Genomic DNA, 18,875 nt, shown 5'->3' with positions numbered 1-18,875 from the left:
AATGAATAAAATTAGAGATGAAAAATGCACCATTACAACAGACACCAAGGAAATTCAGAAAATCATAAGGACATACTTTAAGAACATATACTCTGTGCTGGAGAGATGGTTTAGCAGTTAAGCACTTGCCTGTGAAGCCTAAGGACCCCAGTTTGAAGCCCACTTCCCCAGTACCCACGTAAACCAGATGCATAAGGTGGTGAATGCATCTGGAGTTCGTTTGCAGTGGCTGGAGGCCCTAGTGTGCACCCATTTTCTCTCTCTCTCTCTCTTTCTCTCTCTGTAGCTCTCAAATAAATAAACAAAATAAAATTTGGAAAAAAAAGAACATATAATCCACTAAGTTTGAAAATCTGAAAGAAATGAATGATTTCCTAGATTTGTATGACCTAGTATTTGTTTACTTGAAAGGAGAGAGAAGGAGATACAGAGAGAATTCGCACAGCAGGGCCTGAGCTGCTACAAATGAGCTCTAGATGCATGTGCTACTTTGTTCCTCTGGCTTTACATGGGTATTGGGGAATTGAACCTGGGTCTTTAGGGTTTGCAGAACCTACCTTAACTGCTGAGCCATCTCTCCAGCCCCTTCCACCACATTTTAAAATTATATATATTTTGGGCTGGAGAGATGGCTTAGTGGGTAAGGTGCTTGCCTGCAAAGCTAAAGAACCCAGGTTTGATGCCCCAGGACCCATGTAAGCCAGATGCACAAAGTGGCATATGCATCTGGAGGTCTTTTGCAGTGGCTGGAGATCCTGGTAAACCCATTTTTTCTCTCTCTCTGCTTCTCTCTCTCTCTCAAATAAGCAAATTAAATTAAACTATTTAATATATTTATTTATTTTTATTTTTTTGTTTTTTTGAGGTAGGGTCTCACTCTGGTTCAGGCCGACCTGGATTTAACTATGTAGTCTCAGGGTGGCCTCAAACTCAAGGTGATCCTCCTACCTGTGCCTCCTGAGTGCTGGGACTAAAGGCGTGTGCCACCACACCTGGCTGTTTGCAGCTCACCAGTTAGGTTAGACTGGGGCCAGTAAGCCCCAGGGATTCTGTTCTCTCTGTTGCCACAGTGCTGGGAATACACCACCACACCTGGCTTTTTTGTTTGTTTGTTTGTTTCATTTTTCTTTTTTGTTGTTGTCTGTTTGTTTTTCTGAGGTAGGTTCTCACTCTAGCTCAGGCTGACCAGGAAATCACTATGTAGTCTCAGGGTGGGTTTGAACTTACAGTGATGCTCCTACCTCTGCCTCTGAATGCTGGGATTAAAGGCGTGCAGCATACTGTCCTGCTGTTTGGTTTTCTTTTGGTTGGGTCTCACAGTAGCCCTGCCTAATTCAGAATTCACTCTGTAGTCCAAGATGGCCTTGAATTCACAGTTGCATTCAAAGTGTGAGCCACCATACCTACCTTTATACCTAACATTTTAATTTGTTTAAGTTTTTTTTATTACTAATTTTTATTTGAGACAGGGGGTGGGCACCAGGGCCTCTAGCCAAACAAACTCCAGATGCATGCACCACCTTGTGCAGCTGGCTTATGTGGGTACTGTGAAATCGAACCCAAGTCCTTAGGCTCCACAAGCAAGTGCTTTAATTGCTAAGCCATAACATACCTAACATTTTTACATGTATTCTGGGAATTGAACTCAAGTCTTTGAGTTTATGTAACAAGCACATTGACTGAGCTATCACCTTAGCCCCTGATGTATGTGTGTATGTTTGCATATGTGGTAGTTCAAGTGGGTGTTCCCCAATAGATTCAGGAGTTTTACTCAAGCTTGTAACTTGGTTGGAGGAAGTGTCACCGCTGGCAGATCCTGGGGTCCAGCCCTACAGTATATTGGGGGCAGATCTGATTTCCAGCCTAAGGTAATGCAGAGTTTGGGGTTCCTGGAGTGTGCTGGTGGTGGTATTTCTCTCTGTGTAGACCTGCGAAAGGGGACCAATTTCTACCACTATTATGAAACTTCTCTGGGTCTGGAAGCTTCATTAAATCCCTTTCTCCCATAAACTGTGTCTAGTCTGGAAGTTCATCTCAGCGATGCAAAGCTGACTCACACAGTATGTGTGTGATGTGTGTATTGTGCATGTGCGTGTTCATGTGTGTGCGGGCGCACGGGCGCCATGGAGCGTGTATAGAGGTCAGTGACAGCATCAGATATCAGCTCTCATCTTCCATCCCATTTGAGGCAGAGTCTCTAGTTCACCACAGTGTTTGCTGGGCTGCCTGGCCCATGAGCTTTTGGGGGGATTCTCCTGTCTCTGCCACCCTTCTTGCCTTAGGTGTGTTGGGATGACAGATGCCTGCATGACAATGTCTGGCTTTTATCTGAGTTCTAGGGATCTGAACTCAGGTACTAATGTTTGGGCCTCAAGTGCTTTATTTATCCACCCTCCCCTGTACACACACACACACACACACACACACACACACACACACACACACACACCAGATATTCTCCCCTTCCGCAGATGGCATGGCTTTGCTCCAGAACTTTCCAGGCTTGCCAAAAACTCCCCAAAGCATCCCTATGAATCAGATAGATAGCATCTGCTGAGTTATACTGGCTCAAATGGCAGGGAAATTTTCATCTTGGCCTGGACCTAAAACCTCTTTTGTTTTAAACCAGCAACCTTCTGAGTTACCTGATGAATAAGTGAGAGCTGTGTTTTCAAGCTACACCAGCTCCCGAATCTGTAGGAGGTCTACTCAACTGAAAGAGATTGACAGAGAGCGAGAGATGCTTGCTTATAAAGCCTGATGGCCCAGGCTCTGTTCTCCAGTACCCACATAAAGCCAGACACACAAAGTGGCTCATGCATCTGGAGTTTGTTTGCAGTAGCAAGAGACCCTGACACACCCATGTTCACTCTCTGTTTGTCTGTCTCTTTCTCTTCCTCTAAAAACACACACACACACACACACATATGTATAGTTTATATTTTTGTTTTTTCAAGATAGGGTCTCCCTCTAGCCCAGGCTGACCTGGAATTCACTATGTAGTCTCAGCCTGGCCTTAAACTCATGGTGATTCTCCTACCTCTGCCTCCTGAGTGCTGGGATTAAAGATGTGCGCCGCCATGCCCGGCTTATTTTATTTATTTATTTGAGAGGGGGAGGAAGAAAAGAGGCAGATAGATAAATAAAGAGAGAGAGAATGGGTGTGCCAGGGCTTCTAGCTGCTGCAAACGAACTCCAGACGCCTGTGCCACTTTGTGCATCTGGCTGTACATGGGTACTGGGGAATTGAACCTGGGTCCTTTGGCTTTGCAGGCAAGTGCCTTATCTGTTAAGCCAGTTCTCCAGCCCTGTTATTTAATTTTTAATTTTTTTTTTTTTTTTTTTTTGAGATAGGATCTCATTCTAGCACAGGCTGACCTGGAATTCACTATGTAGTCTCAGGCTGGCCTTGAATTTACAGTGATCCTCCTACCTCTGCCTCTGAATGCTGGGATTAAAGGTGTGAGACCCTACCTGGAAAAAAATGAAAAAGGAACAACAACAACAAAACAAACAAACAACAAAAAAAACGCCTAAAAGTAAAAATGGACTGGAGAGATGTTCAGCAGTTAAAGGCACTTGTTTGCAAAGCCTGATTGCCTGGATTTAATTCCCCAGTATCCATGTAAAGCCAGATACAGAAGGTGGTGCATGTCTCTGGAATTCATTTGCAGTGGCAGGAAGCCCTGGAACACCCATTCTCTTTCTCTCTGTCTTTACAAATAAATAATAAATTTTAAAAAACTTAAGCCATATCTGGGCATGGTGGCACATGCCTTTACTCCCAGCACTCAGAAGGCAGAGGTAGGAGAATCACCATGAATTTCAGGCCACCCTGAAACTACATAGTAAATTCCAGGTCATCCTGGGCTAGAGTGAGACCCTGTCTCAGGAAAAAAAAAAAACAAAAAAATTCAAGCCAGATGCATAAAGTGGTTCTTGTGTCTGGAGGTCATGAGTTGCAAGAGGCCCTGATATACCCATTCTCTTTCTCTTTCTCTCTCTCCTTTAAAATAAATAAAAATATTTTAAGGCTTATTAAAACTTTTTATTGACAACTTCTATAAGTATAGACTTTCCCCTTCACAAATCCACTTTCCATCATACTCCTTCCCCCTCTTATTTAGTCTCTCTTTTACTTTGATGTTTTCATCTTCTCCTATTATGAGGGTCTTATGTAGGTAGTGCCAGGCGCTGCAAGGTCATGGGTATCCAGGCTGTTTTGTCTGGAAGATTGCATTGTAAGCAGTCCTACCCTTCCTTTTCATTTGGGTTTTTGGAACTATTTATTTAAGAGAGAGAAGGAGAGAGAATGGGCACGCTAGGGTTTCTAGCCACTGCAAACGAACTCCATATGCATGTGCCATCATGTGTAGCTGGCTTATGTGGGTTCTTGGGGAATTGAACCTTGGTACTTAGGCTTCAGAGGCAAGCACCTTAACCAGCCAACTCTAACATTCTTTCTGCCACCTCTTTCACTATGGACCCTGAGCCTTGGGAGGTGTGACAGAGATGTTTCAGTGCTGAACACTCCTGTCACTTCTCCTCAGCACTATGGTGCCTTTTGAGTCATCCCAGAGGTCACTGCCATCTGAAAAGAGAAGCTTCTCTAACCAAAAGTGAGAGTAGCATTAATATATGGGTATGAATGTTAAGAACAGTGCTTACAGGGAAGTCTGGTGAGCATAATATATGCAGTTAGCCAGACAAAAGCATGTGTTACACCCCTAGGGCTTGTGACCTCCCCCACCATAGGATCTTCATTGGGTTTTCAGTACCAGGCATGTATTCCTTCTCATGGAGCAAGCCAGTTACAGAGCAGTTGATTTCCCTCATAACAGACATACCCACAGCTCATTTGGCCTGGCTGGCCAAACTTAAGGCTTGCAATGTCTACTGTTGTTTATCACCACTGATGACTTTCCTTTCCCATAGGGCTGCATGCAGCATAGCTTTTTCCAGCTTTCTGTCAGCTGGTTTACATGGTGGAAGTTTTCAGCTCAGCTCCAGCTTGATTTCTCAGTGGCCTTGCAGCCCAAGCATGTGGAGTCCTCAGCAATAGGGTCTTACCAGTTATTTCTGGCGGGAAACCAAGAGCCTTGGCAATGGCCTGTAATGTTTTAGGGGCAATCAGGGACCTCCCTGGCCAACAACTCACTGGAAGGTATCCCATCCCTGGCACTGATTTTTTTTTTTTTTGGTTTTTCAAGGTAGGGTTTCACTCTAGTCCAGGCTGACTTGAAATTCACTATGCAGTCTCAGGGTGGCCTCAAACTCACGGCAATCCTCCTTCCTCTGCCTCCTGAATGCTGGGATTAATGGCGTGTGCCACCACGCCCGGCTTCTGAATTTTTTCTAGTAATAATCTATGGCTTCTGGGTGTGCCATTGTCCAAAAAAGCATGCTTCCATATGGCTTATTCAGACCCTCTTAAATTTTGATTGATTAGCTTTCCCCCCATCTTTCCTTTACTATGTGCTTTTTTTGTTTTTGTTTTTTATTTTTGGCTTTTTGAGGAAGGTCTGTAGCCTGGGCTGACCTGGAAATTCACTCTGTTCACTTGGTAGTCTCAGGGTGGCCTTGAACTCACAGAGATCTTCCTACCTCTGCCTCCCAAGTGCTGGGATAAAAGGCATGTGCCACCATACCTGGCTTAAATAAATGAATTTTAAAATAAAAACCGGGCTGGAGAGTTGCCCTAGCAGTTAAGGCACTTGCCTGTGAAGCCTAAGGACCAGAATTTAATTCCCAGGGCCCATGTAAGCCAGATGCACAAGGTGGCACATGTGTTTGGAGTTTGTTTGCAGTGTCTGGAGGCCCTGATGTGCCCATTCTCTCTCTGTCAAATATATATATTAAGGAAACAAGCCAGGCATGGTGGCACATGTCTTTAATCCCAGCACTCAGGAAGCAGAGGTAGGAGGATCACCGTGAGCTCGAGGCCACCCTGAGACCACATAAATGAATTCCAGGTCAGCCTGGGCTACAGCAATTCCCTACTTCAAAACAAACAAAACAAAATGAAAAAAAAAGGAAGAAAGAAAGAAAAGTAGGAGGATTGTAGAAGCTGCTGGTTTTATATTCCCATGTTAGGAAAAAAGCAGGAAAGAAAGGAGAGAGAAGACTTGGGTCAACAGCAAAGACAAGATTTATTTGGGAAAGCTAGAAAAAGGCACTGAGCAGGCAGGTCAGAAGCCTTTTCCCTTACAGAGGAGGGAATCCTTATGGGGCAGTGGGGTCATTGAAATTCTTTGGTTGCAGGGCAGTCCACCCTGCCTCAGGGAGTGGGCCACTTCAGGGAAGTGATAATCAGACAGGTGGTCTGGACCATTCCAGAAAGGTGGTAATTGGGAAGGGTGGTCTGGGTCATTCTTGGAAGACAGAGTTATAATGAAATGGCAGTCAGAGTCCAAAAATGGCGACATTCTGGTTCTAATTCCCTTATTCTCTGAACAGTAATTTTCCTCTCTTTCTCTTTTATGACATAATGATTGTTGTTGGTATTCATCTTTTTTTTTTTTTGGTATGTGTGTGGTGTGCATATGTGTGTATGCATGTTTGTATGTGTGTGGGTATATGTGTGCATGTAGATGTAGATGGGGCCTGGCCTGAGAAGATCACATTGGATGTCTTCTTCAATTACTCACCGCCTTATTTTATTTATTTATTTTCAAGTTAGGGTCTTGCTCTAGCCCAAGCCCAGCCTGGAATTCACTTTCGTTCCAGGCTGGTCTTGAACTCACAGCCTCCTGAGTGCTGGGATTAAAGGTGTGTGCTACCAACAGGCCCACCTTATTTTTTTTGAAACAGGGTATCCCTTGTGGTCCCTAGGGCCACTGATTTGGCTGGTCTCACTAGGCAGCAAGCCCTACACATTCCTCCTGTCTTTGCCTCTATACATCTATTCCACCGTGATGGCAACATATTGCATTATTCTTGGCTTAGTCTACCAAACAAAAGCATAATGATGTATAGTTCAGTACAGGGATGTAAATACAGGAAATTGACTCCTTGGGGGTCAGAGAATTGAAAGAACCATGAGGAAGAGAACACTGAGACGATGAGAAAAGCTGAGGGAGTGAGGGAAGTGTAGGGTAATCACAGAGAGGAGACCTGAAGGTTGGGGGTTAGACGCAGGAAGCACCACCGTGGGCTGTTGTTCATTGCACTGCAGAGCCATCTCCAAAAAAGGCAATGATTTCTAGGCATAGAAAACAAAAGAAAAAATAAGACAAGTCGGATTCATGGAAATATAAAAAAAAAAATTTGTGTATGGAAGGACGGCATAGGGTTGCCAGGCATGGTTGCACATGCCTTTAATCCCAGCACTCAGGATGCAGAGGTAGGAGGACTGCAGTGAGTGGAGGCCATTCTGAGACTGCATGGTGAATTCCAGGTCAGCTTGGACTACAGCGAGATCCTACCTTGAAAAATAACTCTCCCCCCTTCCCACCCCAGAAAAGAAGAAGAAGAAGGAAAAGGAGGACGAGACAGTTTAGGGCTGGGGAGATGCCTCAGCAGTTGAAGATGCTTGCTTGCAAAGTCAGCTGGCCTGGGGTTTAATTTCCAAGTACTCATGTAAAATCAGACGCACAAAGCAACACATGCCTTTGGAGTTCATTTGCAGAGGCAAGAGGCCCTGGTGTACCCATTCTCTCTGTCTCTCCTTATTTGCAAATAAAATATTTTGAGGGCTGGAGAGATGGCTTAGCTGTTAAGGCACTTGCCTGCAAAGCCCAAGGACCCAGGTTCAATTGCCCTGGACCCACATAAGCCAGATGCATAAGGTGGTGTATGCATCCAGAGTTCGTCTGCAGCAGCGGAAGGGCCTGGCTTGCCAACTCTCTATCTGCCTCTTTCTCTCTGTGTCAAATAAATAAAAGAAAGAAAAATTATATATATATATATATATATATATATATATATATATATACATACATACATATATATATATATATATATACACACATGGCCTGGGCCTAGTGGCACACGCCTTTAGTCCCAGCACTCAGGAGGCAGAGGTCACCATGAGTTCAAGGCCACTCAGAAACTACATAGTGAATTCCAGGTCAGCTTGAGCTAAAATGAGACCCTACCTTGAAAAACAAAAAATAAAATAAAATTTTATATCTCTATCTATCTATCTATCTATCTATCTATCTATCTATCTATCTATCTATCTATCTATATGGGGGAGGGCGGACAGTAGCAACAGTAAAAGGTAACCCACAGAATGGAGGACATATTTGCAAACCATAGACCTAATAAGGTACTCATATCCATAAATATATAGAGACAACGGAAAGCGGCAGCAACACCACAAACAACCCATTTCGAGCATGGGCAATGTTTGAATCCTGGAACAGGTTTAAACCAGGAATGGAGCAGATGGGAGAAGGGCTGTGCAGAGGCAATATGGAAGCCCAGCGCAGCAGAGTGCCAGGCTACAGCCTCGTCCTCGCCCCCTGCCCCCAAGCTTAGACCAGTTTTGAAGGACCCTTGTGAGGGGCTAATGACACCTTGCAGCGATGCGGGTAGCCAAAGGGTTAACCCTCTGTTGGCCTTTTGGGGTGTCTGCTACCCCCCCCCTCCAGTTGCCTTGCTGCTAGGAACCGCTAGAGCTCTAGGGCATTTAACTGCCAGCACTAAATCTCTCTCGAGTGATTCCCGGCGCTGTGCTCAGATGTTTTATGGGCTCCCATCCTCCACCCTGGGGGTTTGGCTTGCTTGACTAGCTCCGACTAGCAGCGCAGGCAGAGGCAGACAAGCGGGTCCTCGGTGCTCCGTAGCCAGTCGGGTTAGCACCTTAAGGCCCCCGGCTCTCTGAGAGGCCAGGGCGGAATGGGGGTGGGGTGGGGCTGGGATGAGCGTACTGGAGGTGAGGACCTCCATCTCCCAGGTTACAAGGGGCCATCAGGGATAGACACCGCGGACTCCAGCTCAGAAACCAGGGAATTACAGGCGTGGGAACTCAGAGATGCCAGGCAGGGAGTCCCGGGCCTTGAATGTGGGGGTGGAGGGCAGGCCCCTTATTTTCCTTGCAATCGTTACCTTTCCAGGGGACCCCCCTCCGTTCTCCCAGGGGCCCAATCCTTCCCCCTCCCGCCCCCCCCCCCACCCCCGCACCAAAGCTTGCGCCCTGTGCGGATTGGTCCAGTCCTGCTGAGGGGCGTGGCCTTATGGCCCTGACGTCACTGGCCGAAGGGGGCGGGCGGCTGGGGGAGGGGGTGACGGGCCCCGGCTCAGCACCTCGGAGAGCTCCCTCCCCGGCCTTGTTTTGCTTGGGAATCGCCGCCGGGGGAGGGAGCGAAGGGACCCGGCATTAGGCTTCGAGGCAGAGGGATGGCCTTGAAGGAGTCGAGGGGCCCCGGCGGGCAGGAAGCCCAGCGGTGATCCTGCGAGAGGGCCGGGGCGCCGGGCGGGGTGGGGGGCAGCGGGCGGCAGCAGCGGTGGCCGCATATCTGGATGGAAGCGAGCTTCGTCCAGAGCACCATGGCTCTGGGGCTGCCCTCCAAGAAAGCGTCTTCTCGCAACGTGGCCGTGGAGCGCAGGAACCTGATCACCGTGTGCAGGTGGGCGACGCTGGCGAGCGGGGGTGGGGTGGTCCGGGAGCCGGTTAGCACGGGCTGGGGGGAACCTCGGCTGAAGATGCTGGCTGCAGGTACTCAGCAGCCGCAGAGAAAAGGCAGGGGAAGCAAGGGTTAGGGAAAATGTGCCCTCGGTCCCTCCCAGACCCTGAACTTCGGCCTGGAAGTCTGGTTTTCTATCCTTCTAGGCCAAAATCAGGCCTGTCAGGCCTGGAGCCTGGGGGATGAGGGGTGTTTAATTAGCACTGCAGCTTCCTGTGAGAATCAGGAAGTGACATTGTGTGAGAGGGGGTGGGGAGCATGGCTGGCTCCCTTGCTGGGAATGGAGGCAGGGTGGGCAGAAGGAAACCCATGGTGGGGGGGGAGGAGGGTGGATGTCCTCTAAGTCGCCTCATTGCCACCCCGTCAGCCTTCCCCATACTCAACTCTCCATCAAGCCAATCTCTGATTCTGGGCTGCAGCCTGTGGCAGTATCGACTGGGCATGTGGGCAGAGCCCCTGAATCCATCCAGTGAAGGTCGAGGGCACTGCCCTTCCTTGTGGGAAACACGGAAGGCCTAGCTGCAGAAGCCTGGGTCCCCTGAGTTCCAGTGGAGAAGGAGAGGCCAGATCCACTCGTCGCTGAGGGTGGGGCTACCACAGGGCTGGGGAAATCCAGGGCTTACTTGGGATCCAGGAAGTGATCCTTCCTACTTCAACCCTGCAGTGACTCACCCTCCCATCCTTCCCTGAGGCTAGGAAACCACCAGCTCTGCAGGCTCTCTCTGCAGCCTCCACCTCTGAGATCTCAGCCTCTTCTTCCGAGATTCCTGTGCCTGCTGCCCTCACCTGCAGGGCCCCTTCCCCGCCCCAGCTCCACCATGCCTACCAGGTGCTGCTCTCTCCCTCCCAGCAGGGAGCTCCTGGGTGCCGGGATGAGCAGTCCTTCCTTGCTAGCTCCAGCCCCCTCTGAACATAGGCCTTAGCCTTGCCAAGAATCAGTGCCCACCTGATGCCTGGGCCCCTGGCATCCAAGGTCCCTTCAGGTTCCTGGGCACACACCCAGCCATGCCATCCATAACTGTCTCACAGCATCCTTTCCCCAGCACCTAATCAGTGTGGTGTCCATCAGCCTGCCGCAAAGGTACCTGGGATGTTTGGAAGGAATACATGTAGCGATGACCCAGTCCAAAGTGAAGCCACTGTCTTTGCTCTTGTTCCCAAATCCTGCTGGCAGGGTGTAAGGAGACTACTGCCTACAGGGCCACGCGGTTCTAGGTTCAAGCTTTTATTTCAATTATTAGCTGGGCAACCTTGGGGAAGCCTGCTAACTACTCATTACCCCCGCTGCAGATGTAAAAGCGGTATCAAGGAATGGTTCTGGTGTGCCATGAAGGAACCTAGCCCAATGCCTGGCACACAGAAACAGCCCTGTTCCGATGAGGCCCTTTCTGTCCCTCTCTTGGCCCTTGACTTCCTTGGATCCTCTTCTTTTTCTTGCCTGACAGGATAGCTGTGACTCTTGAGAGTCACCGTTCCAGTGGGGAAAGGAGAGGACTCCTCTAGACCTAGGCTAGAGAAGCCGAGGCTCTGGTGGATTGGGGGAAGCTCAGAGTGAGGGGCAAGAGGCACAGTTTGGGGGGCTTGGAGACATAGCAGAGACTTAGAAACCCCGGGGGCTTCTGCTGCCACATCACTGTCACATGGCTCAGAACAGCTCCTTTAGCAGGCTGCTGGCTCCCCTGGGCCCTGGCCTCCCAGTCTCCATGGTAACCCACAGCAGCCACTGCACTTCCTAACCAGGAGCACACCAGGAGGTTCTCACCAGCTCCACACCTCCTGGAGGACAGATGGCAGATGGCTGACATGGTGACCCGGCCCCACTGAAGTCTGACCCAGATGACCAGAAGTTGACAGGAATGTATAAGGAAGCTCAGATACTGTTCCAATCACAGGCTATCTCTAGGCAGGCCCAGTTTTGGCTTCTCCCAGCAGCCACACATACACCCCTTCTCCCATCTCTGCCTAGTATATGAACCAGAATCGCATGAGGCAGGTTTGAGGCCACCCTGAGGCTATATAGTGAATGAGGCGGTGATGAGAATTCTTGTTTGCACCCAAGGAAATGAGCTTTGAATCCAGCAGGCTGCCTTCCCCTAGTGCAAGCCAACACCAAGCTGATCTCTGATCTGAGCCACTGTAAGCCCAAAGGGAAGATGAGGAGCGCAGCCTCATGTGTGCCATCGGTGGCTCCGGGCTAGAGGCCTGCACAGGGCCTGTTCAGAGCTTCAGTAATTGTGACAGCCACTGAGAGTCCACAAGACAAAGCCCAAAGAGCAAGAGATGTGAAATCAGACATAGCCACTTGACTTCCCCCAGGTTACATGGCTCTGATCAGTCCACCTTTTGAGCCCTTGGTCTCCTTATCTGTAAAATGGGGATGGTGGTCATGGTCAGGCGTGGTGGTGCACACCTTTAATCCCAGCACTCGGGAGGCAGAGGTAGGAGGATTGTCATGAGTTTGAGGCCACCCTGAGACTACATAGTGAATTCCAGGTCACTAGAGTGACCTGGGCTAGAGTGAGACCTTGCCTTGAACCCCACCCTGTGAGGATGGTTGTCATAACAAGAGGACCTATTTCTCAGAGCTGTAATGATGATGGGTAAGTCTCCTACCTGTCACCCCCACCCACCTGACACCCTATCATTCTATATGCCCTGCTATCTCTACAGCGATTCACTGTAGTCTCACCTGCCTCCACCTCTCCCATGCCCTTCATGACCTTTCTCTCTCTCTGTCTGGCACCCTTCTACATGCAAAGTCTAGTGCTGGGCACATCACCTGGTTGGGTAAACACGGAAAGAATTAAAGGACAGTTCCAAGTGCCCCCACCATATCCCTGAGCACCCTGTCCTGCTCTGTCACCTGAATTGGGGCAATAACTGGCCATTACGAGCTGAGTGTGTCCTCCCCTCCCCCACTCCTCTTCAGGGATGGCAGGTGGAGGAGGATAGATGGAGACTGCACAGGGAGCAGGAGGATTGAGCCTGGTTGGAGAGGGCAACAGGGGCTGTTTGGCTCCAGCCACTCAGTCCCACCTGCTTTCCTCAGCTCCCTTCCTTCCTGAGAAGGCAGCATCTGGGCTCCTAAGTCCCTTCCAGGGACCTGCTGCCAGTGTCCCCTCCCACCCAGTGTGTGTCAGACCCATACCCTGCACTCCCCCCTCCCCAGCTCTGCATCATCGCCTGGCTCTGGGCAGCTGGTGTGTGGGTGGCCTTGCAGAGAAGGGGGAAGTGGGATGTCTGGGAACTGACAGCCTACCTGGCCACCCATATGTGCCTACTTTGCACATGCACAGAGACACAGGTGACTCCCATCTCTAGAGGAAGGTGGTTCTAGCAAATGACAGAAGACTGCTCAGAGCATGCTGAAGAGTGATTGGGAAAGGGGTCTGAGGACAGTCCCTTGCAGTCCCCTGGCCCTCGCTGCCTCACCTCTCTACTTATCGTCTCATTGCCTCTCACACCGTGTTCCCAAAGCTTCCTTTCTCTTGCTGTCACCTCTTCTATCACCCACTTTGTCAATCAGTCTCGTGTCACCCCCACACACCTGCCACCCTCTTGTTCTACATGGCTGGTGTCTCTATGGCTACTCACTCTAGTCTTGCCTGTCTCCCCACCACATCTGTGCCCTTCATGACCTCTTCTCTGCCTGACAACCTTCCTCTACCACCACCACCCATTTTTTTTTTTTTCTTCTTTGGTTTTCTCAAAGTAGGATCTCACAGTAGCCCAAGCTGACCTGGAACTCGCACTGTAGTCCTGGGCTGACCTCGAACTCACAGCGATCATCCTACTTCTACCTCCAAGTGCTGGGATTAAAGGAGTGTGCCACCGTGCCCGGCCCATCCTGTCTTTTGCCTGATTCCTCACTGCTTCATCTTCATCCCCCAACCCAGGTTCTCTGTGAAAACCCTGCTGGAGAAGTACACAGCAGAGCCCATCGATGACTCGTCTGAGGAGTTTGTTAACTTTGCAGCCATTTTGGAGCAGATCCTAAGCCACCGTTTCAAAGGTGTGCCTGAGTCCCCATCCCTCATTGCCCTTCCCCTCCTCACTCCAGCCTGTGGCTTCCACCCTCCCCAATTCTGATATTCTCCATGGATTTCTTCACCTTATCCTTGGCCCAGGACCCTATCCTGGTCCATTCACAGAAACTAGAGCACAGAACTGGGAAGATGGGGGAGGGTTCTGCCTATGACCCCATCCTTGGCCAGACTATTGTGTTCCTTGCTTACATCTGGGCATGCAGTATGGCTGTGCACAGTAGCTTACCCTTACGCATGTGAGTGCATCACGTGGACCCTTTCCAAACTCCCTGGTCTTGCTGAGCCCCCTCCCTGCCCTGGCTCAGCCTGTGCCCCAGCAGGTCCGGTGAGCTGGTTCAGCTCAGATGGACAGCGGGGCTTCTGGGACTACATCCGCCTGGCCTGCAGCAAAGTGCCCAACAACTGTGTAAGCAGCATTGAGAACATGGAGAATATCAGCACGGCACGAGCCAAGGTGAGAGAGTGTGGGGATGGGCAAGGCCACCACACCTGGTCCCTGCTCTGGACACAGGGGCCTTGTCTACTCCTTGGAGAAGGGCCACATGTGATGCTGGGCATGAGGGTCACCAGCTTACACGAGTAAAGGTGAGCATGCTTTCCAGGGCCGGGCGTGGATCCGCGTGGCACTAATGGAGAAGCGCATGTCAGAGTACATCACCACAGCTCTTCGGGACAGCAGGACCACCAGGTCAGACCCCTCAGGCAGCACTGTGCCCGGTTCTTTTTCCTAAGCCATCAGCTCCTGCAGCAACCTTTCAGTTCCTGCACTACAAGTCCCAGAATGCCTTGCTCGTTTCCTTCCTTGGGACCAGGGGTTACCAGGACTTGCAACATTATTCAGCACCATACCACCACGTCCAAGGCTAATGCTTTTTCTTTTCTTCTTTGAGGTAGGGGTTCACTCTAGCCCAGGCTGACCTGGAATTCACTATGTAGCCTCAGGGTACCTTCAATTTCAGCAATTCTCCTACCTTTGCCTCCCTAGTGCTGGTGCAAATTCTAGTGCACATTCTCCACCGTCATGGCTAGCCTCGGTCCCATCATGCATGGCTCTACCCTTGCACCAATTCTAAACAAGCCTCAAGCATGCACCACTTTACTGGGCCTCGTGCCATGACCTCCAACACACAGCCCCAGCAGCTCTGCAAACAATGGCGATAGCTCTGTGTTTGCTTCCCAAGAACAGAGTTCCAGTGTACAGAGCTTTTGTGCTTGGGATGTTGGGTCCCTAGGAGCAGAACGTACCAGTGTGTGAAACTGTTGTGGGGAGGGGGCGTGTGCCTCACCCACCATGGCCACACCCAACCTGATGTTTTTTTTGTTGTTGTTGTTCACGCTTATTTATTTGAGAGTGACAGAGAGAGAGAGAGAGTGGGGGGCCCTGGAGATGAGACTTAATACTCTATCCCTGGTCTCCACATTTCAAAGTAGGTTGGTTTTTTTTGTTGTTGTTGTTTTGTTTTTAGTACATGTTGTATTTATGCCAAGTACAAACGACTAGGACTTGTTTCCTGACTTAAAGGAACAGGGTGACATGTCCTCATATTTGATGGGGACAGGATAGGTCAGAGGACAGATGAGCATCTCTAGTCAGGGAACGAACACACTGTCTGCTAGATGGGGTCAGTGAGCACTGATTCCAGTGGCTTCCAGTCCGAGGAGACAAAAATCTCCTGAATGGTGAGCCGCCTTCGTCCAGGACGATCTGTAGTAAGCCAGGCCGAAGAGTCGTGGGCGCCCAGCCCTCAGGGAGCTGCTACCCGCCTCTCCCCGCAGGCGGTTCTATGACTCCGGAGCCATCATGCTGCGGGAGGAAGCCACCGTCCTCACGGGGATGCTGATCGGGCTGAGCGCCATCGACTTCAGGTGGGGTCTGCATGGCGGTGGTGAAGGGGACGGTCTGACTCGCACGTGTCCCAGCCCCCTCACCACCTCCCCCATCTCTGTGGCTCTTCTGCCCCAGCTTCTGTCTAAAGGGCGAAGTCCTGGACGGGAAGACCCCCGTCGTCATCGATTACACCCCCTACTTAAAGTTCACCCAGAGGTGAGCGGCCCCGTGACTGTGCGGCGGGGGCGGAGCCGGGGCACCCGAGGGGGCGGTCCGGGGGCGCGGCGCGGCGCGGGGCCTACCCACGGCTGCTCCCCCAGCTACGACTACCTGACGGACGAGGAGGAGCGGCACAGCGCCGAGAGCAGCACGAGCGAGGACAACTCGCCCGAGCACCCCTACCTGCCGCTCGTCACCGACGAGGACAGCTGGTACAACAAGTGGCACAAGATGGAGCAGAAGTTCCGCATCGTCTACGCGCAGAAGGTGCGCGGCGGGGGGTCAGGGCCTGGGCGCGCCGGGGTGGGCTCGGCTCGGCGGGGCCGCAGCCCTCCGCCGCCCGCCCGCGCTCAGCCCGCGCCCCGCAGGGCTACCTGGAGGAGCTGGTGCGCCTGCGCGAGTCGCAGCTGAAGGACCTGGAGGCGGAGAACCGGCGGCTGCAGCTGCAGCTGGAGGAGGCGGCCGCGCAGAACCAGCGCGAGAAGCGGGAGCTGGAAGGCGTGATCCTGGAGCTGCAGGAGCAGCTGTGAGCGCCGCCGGTCCTGACCCCGGCCCCGGTGAACCCCAAAACCACTCTGTTGACTAGCACCACTCACCCGACTCACCATCCTCAGCCCACCTATGCGCTCACCCCTACCCCGGGAGCCTCAGGTTACCAAGCATTACCCCAAGCCTAAGGTTCCCGGGGCCTCCGCAGCCGGTTCCCTTCAACCATCGCTGCAGCTCTCATTACTCACGGGACCTCTAAGGGCATTCAGCAACCTTCAACCTGATAGCGTCACTACCACTGTTCATACGGCGACCCCCAATCTCACTCCCGGTCCCTTTAGCATTTCTCCCTAAACCTGACTTGGCCAACACCCCCCCCACACACACACACCGGAGTCCACACCCTCTCATCCATGAGTTTCTCTACGTCATCCCAACTGACTCCCAAATACTCCATTACTCCAGTTCCCAATATTAGTCACGAAAGCTTAATATTCCTGTCCAGTGCCACTTACATTGACCCCCAACACCGCTAACTCCCTCCTGCCCGGCTTTGCAACATGGCCTCACTATGGTGGCTGACCTCAAATTTGCAATCCACACAGCCCCCGTGAGTGTTCAGACATGTGCCAGCAGGCCTGTGTGTCATATATCCCATTTTGCTACTCAGGTTTTCCTTTCTATCCCTGACCCCCACCCCTGCTGAGCCCCCTATTTCTGCTCCCTCCCAGCCGGGCCTGATTCTCCTCCCCCCTCCCAGGACAGGTCTGATCCCCGGTGACCATGCCCCCCTGGCCCAGGGTTCCAAGGACCTCACCACACCCATGGTCAACCAATGGCCCTCCCTGGGAACCCTCACTGGGGCAGAGGGTGCCAGCAACTCCAAGCTGTACCGGAGGTAAGCCAGTGGAGTACTGCCCCCCACCGCCCTCCCCAGCGGACAGTCAGGGCTGTGGGCCCTGCCAACCCGCTGGTTTTCTGCTCAGGCACAGCTTCATGAGCACCGACCCGCTGTCAGCAGAGGCCAGTCTGAGTTCAGACTCCCAGCGCTTGGGAGAAGGCAAGCGGGATGAGGAGCCCTGGGGCCCCATCGGTGAGCCCCCCCATCCTGGCACTTAGCACGCTTCCAGGAAGAGATGGGGCAAGGCCTTAGGGCCTCACAAGCCAGTGCCAAACTTCATTCACTCATCCCTTCCTGCACTTAGAGCAATGATGAGCTTGGTTTGGGAGCTAGCTGTGAGCTTGGCTAGTGACCCCACCTTGCTGAATCCTACTCCCATCTGTTAAATAGGGGTGTTGGTGAAAAGTCCCAGTGTCCACGTGTGATGATGGCTCAGTGTTGTTTTTTTTTTTTTTTTTGATATTTTATCAATGGCCTCATTCAAGGGATTCTGCAGCCTAACTCACTTATGCACACTGTGGACTACCTACCTGCCTGATCATTGCTTTCCCCTTTTCTTTGGCTGCCAGGAAGCTCAGAACCAAAATTAGTGGCTCCCTTCAAGTGAGAGCCCAGGACTTCAAAGCATGCATTTTGTGTTGACCTCACTCTCCCCTGGTTCCATCTTAGTTTCTTCCTTCCAAGTTTTCCTTGTACCTGGAATTATTTTTTTAACCACACTGTATCAGATAACCTTCGTTCTTCTGAGACAAGGCAGGCTGTGGACATGTAACCCACCACACTGTGTTTGTGGCTGTCTGACTCCCCCCCCACCCCCACCAGACTGTGAGCTCCAAGAGGGCAGGGACTATGTCTTATCTGTCCTCTGTATGCCCAGAGCTTGGAACAGAGCAAATACTGTGTGTTTAATAAATGAACAGAGAGGCTGAACCTCAGAGGGAGACAGACATAAACTGATTATTACAGGTGTCCCATGCCCCGTGCAAGGCACCAAGTGCTTGGTAGAGGTTTAGTTAAAATGACCCTTGGGGGTGTCCTGCCCCTTCACTGTCTACCCCTCTTTCAATTCTCTCTCACACACACACACACAGCCAGGTTAGCCCAGCCTCACCAGCCCTCTCTCCCCAGGGAAGGACCCCACGCCCTCCATGCTGGGCCTCTGCGGCTCCCTGGCCTCCATCCCCAGCTGCAAGTCCCTGGCGAGCTTCAAATCCAACGAGTGCCTGGTGAGCGACAGCCCAGAGGGCAGCCCAGCGCTTAGCCCGAGCTGAGAAGCTGCGTGCAGTGCAGTGCCAGCTCCAACTTGCAGGGGCGATGGACAACTGCCATCTTTCCCTGAGTTCCCCCAACCCAGGCTACCCTTCCAGAGAACGCTGCCCACCCAACCAGGCTGTCTTTGGTAGAGACAACCCCTGCCTCTTGCCTGCTTTGGTTTCCTGCACAAGGAGGCAGGAGCTGCCCAGGGAAGCAAGGGGCCATAAGGCAGGGGGACTAAGGCCACAGGAAGCTGCTCCATTCTGGCGACTCTGAAGCCTGCCTGGCTCCCTCTGGACCTTCCACTCCCGCCTCAGGAGCTGGGGGCCATGCCTTGGCACCACTGCTGCCCTGCCTCTCTGGTCTGCCCCTATGTACCATTCTGCAGTCACCCCTTCCTCAGTCCCCATGTGGGGACCTTAGGGGGACCAGGAAAATAAAAACCAGAGGACTAAGGTGGCTTCATCTGTGGGGGGGGGGGGCTGGAGTAGGGCCCCATGCAAACAGGG

General features: G+C 51.5%; 1 protein-coding gene across 5 annotated transcripts; it reads left to right on the top strand.

The window, feature by feature from the left end:
- The first annotated feature begins 9,416 nt into the window (after positions 1–9,416).
- On the top strand, positions 9,417–18,821 carry Rundc3a (RUN domain containing 3A). 5 transcript variants are annotated; one of them, XM_045159779.1, is made up of 11 exons: positions 9,417–9,572; positions 13,526–13,641; positions 13,996–14,129; positions 14,278–14,363; positions 15,452–15,541; positions 15,639–15,719; positions 15,824–15,989; positions 16,091–16,248; positions 16,972–17,109; positions 17,198–17,304; positions 18,241–18,821. In XM_045159779.1, the coding sequence occupies exons 1-11, from the start codon at positions 9,466–9,468 to the stop codon at positions 18,381–18,383; spliced, it is 1,326 nt and encodes a 441-aa protein (XP_045015714.1). In that variant the 5' UTR covers positions 9,417–9,465; the 3' UTR covers positions 18,384–18,821. The 5 variants fall into 5 exon arrangements, with proteins under 5 accessions (XP_045015714.1, XP_045015713.1, XP_004655359.1 ...); XM_045159778.1 differs by having other exon boundaries at positions 13,993–14,129; XM_004655302.3 differs by having other exon boundaries at positions 13,981–14,129.
- Positions 18,822–18,875: the final 54 nt, after the last annotated feature.

The sequence above is a fragment of the Jaculus jaculus genome, chromosome 9, assembly GCF_020740685.1.
Source record: "Jaculus jaculus isolate mJacJac1 chromosome 9, mJacJac1.mat.Y.cur, whole genome shotgun sequence".
Taxonomy (NCBI): Eukaryota; Metazoa; Chordata; class Mammalia; order Rodentia; family Dipodidae; genus Jaculus; species Jaculus jaculus.
The sequence above is the reverse complement of the archived record's forward strand: the minus strand, read 5'-3'. Positions and strand labels throughout refer to the sequence as shown.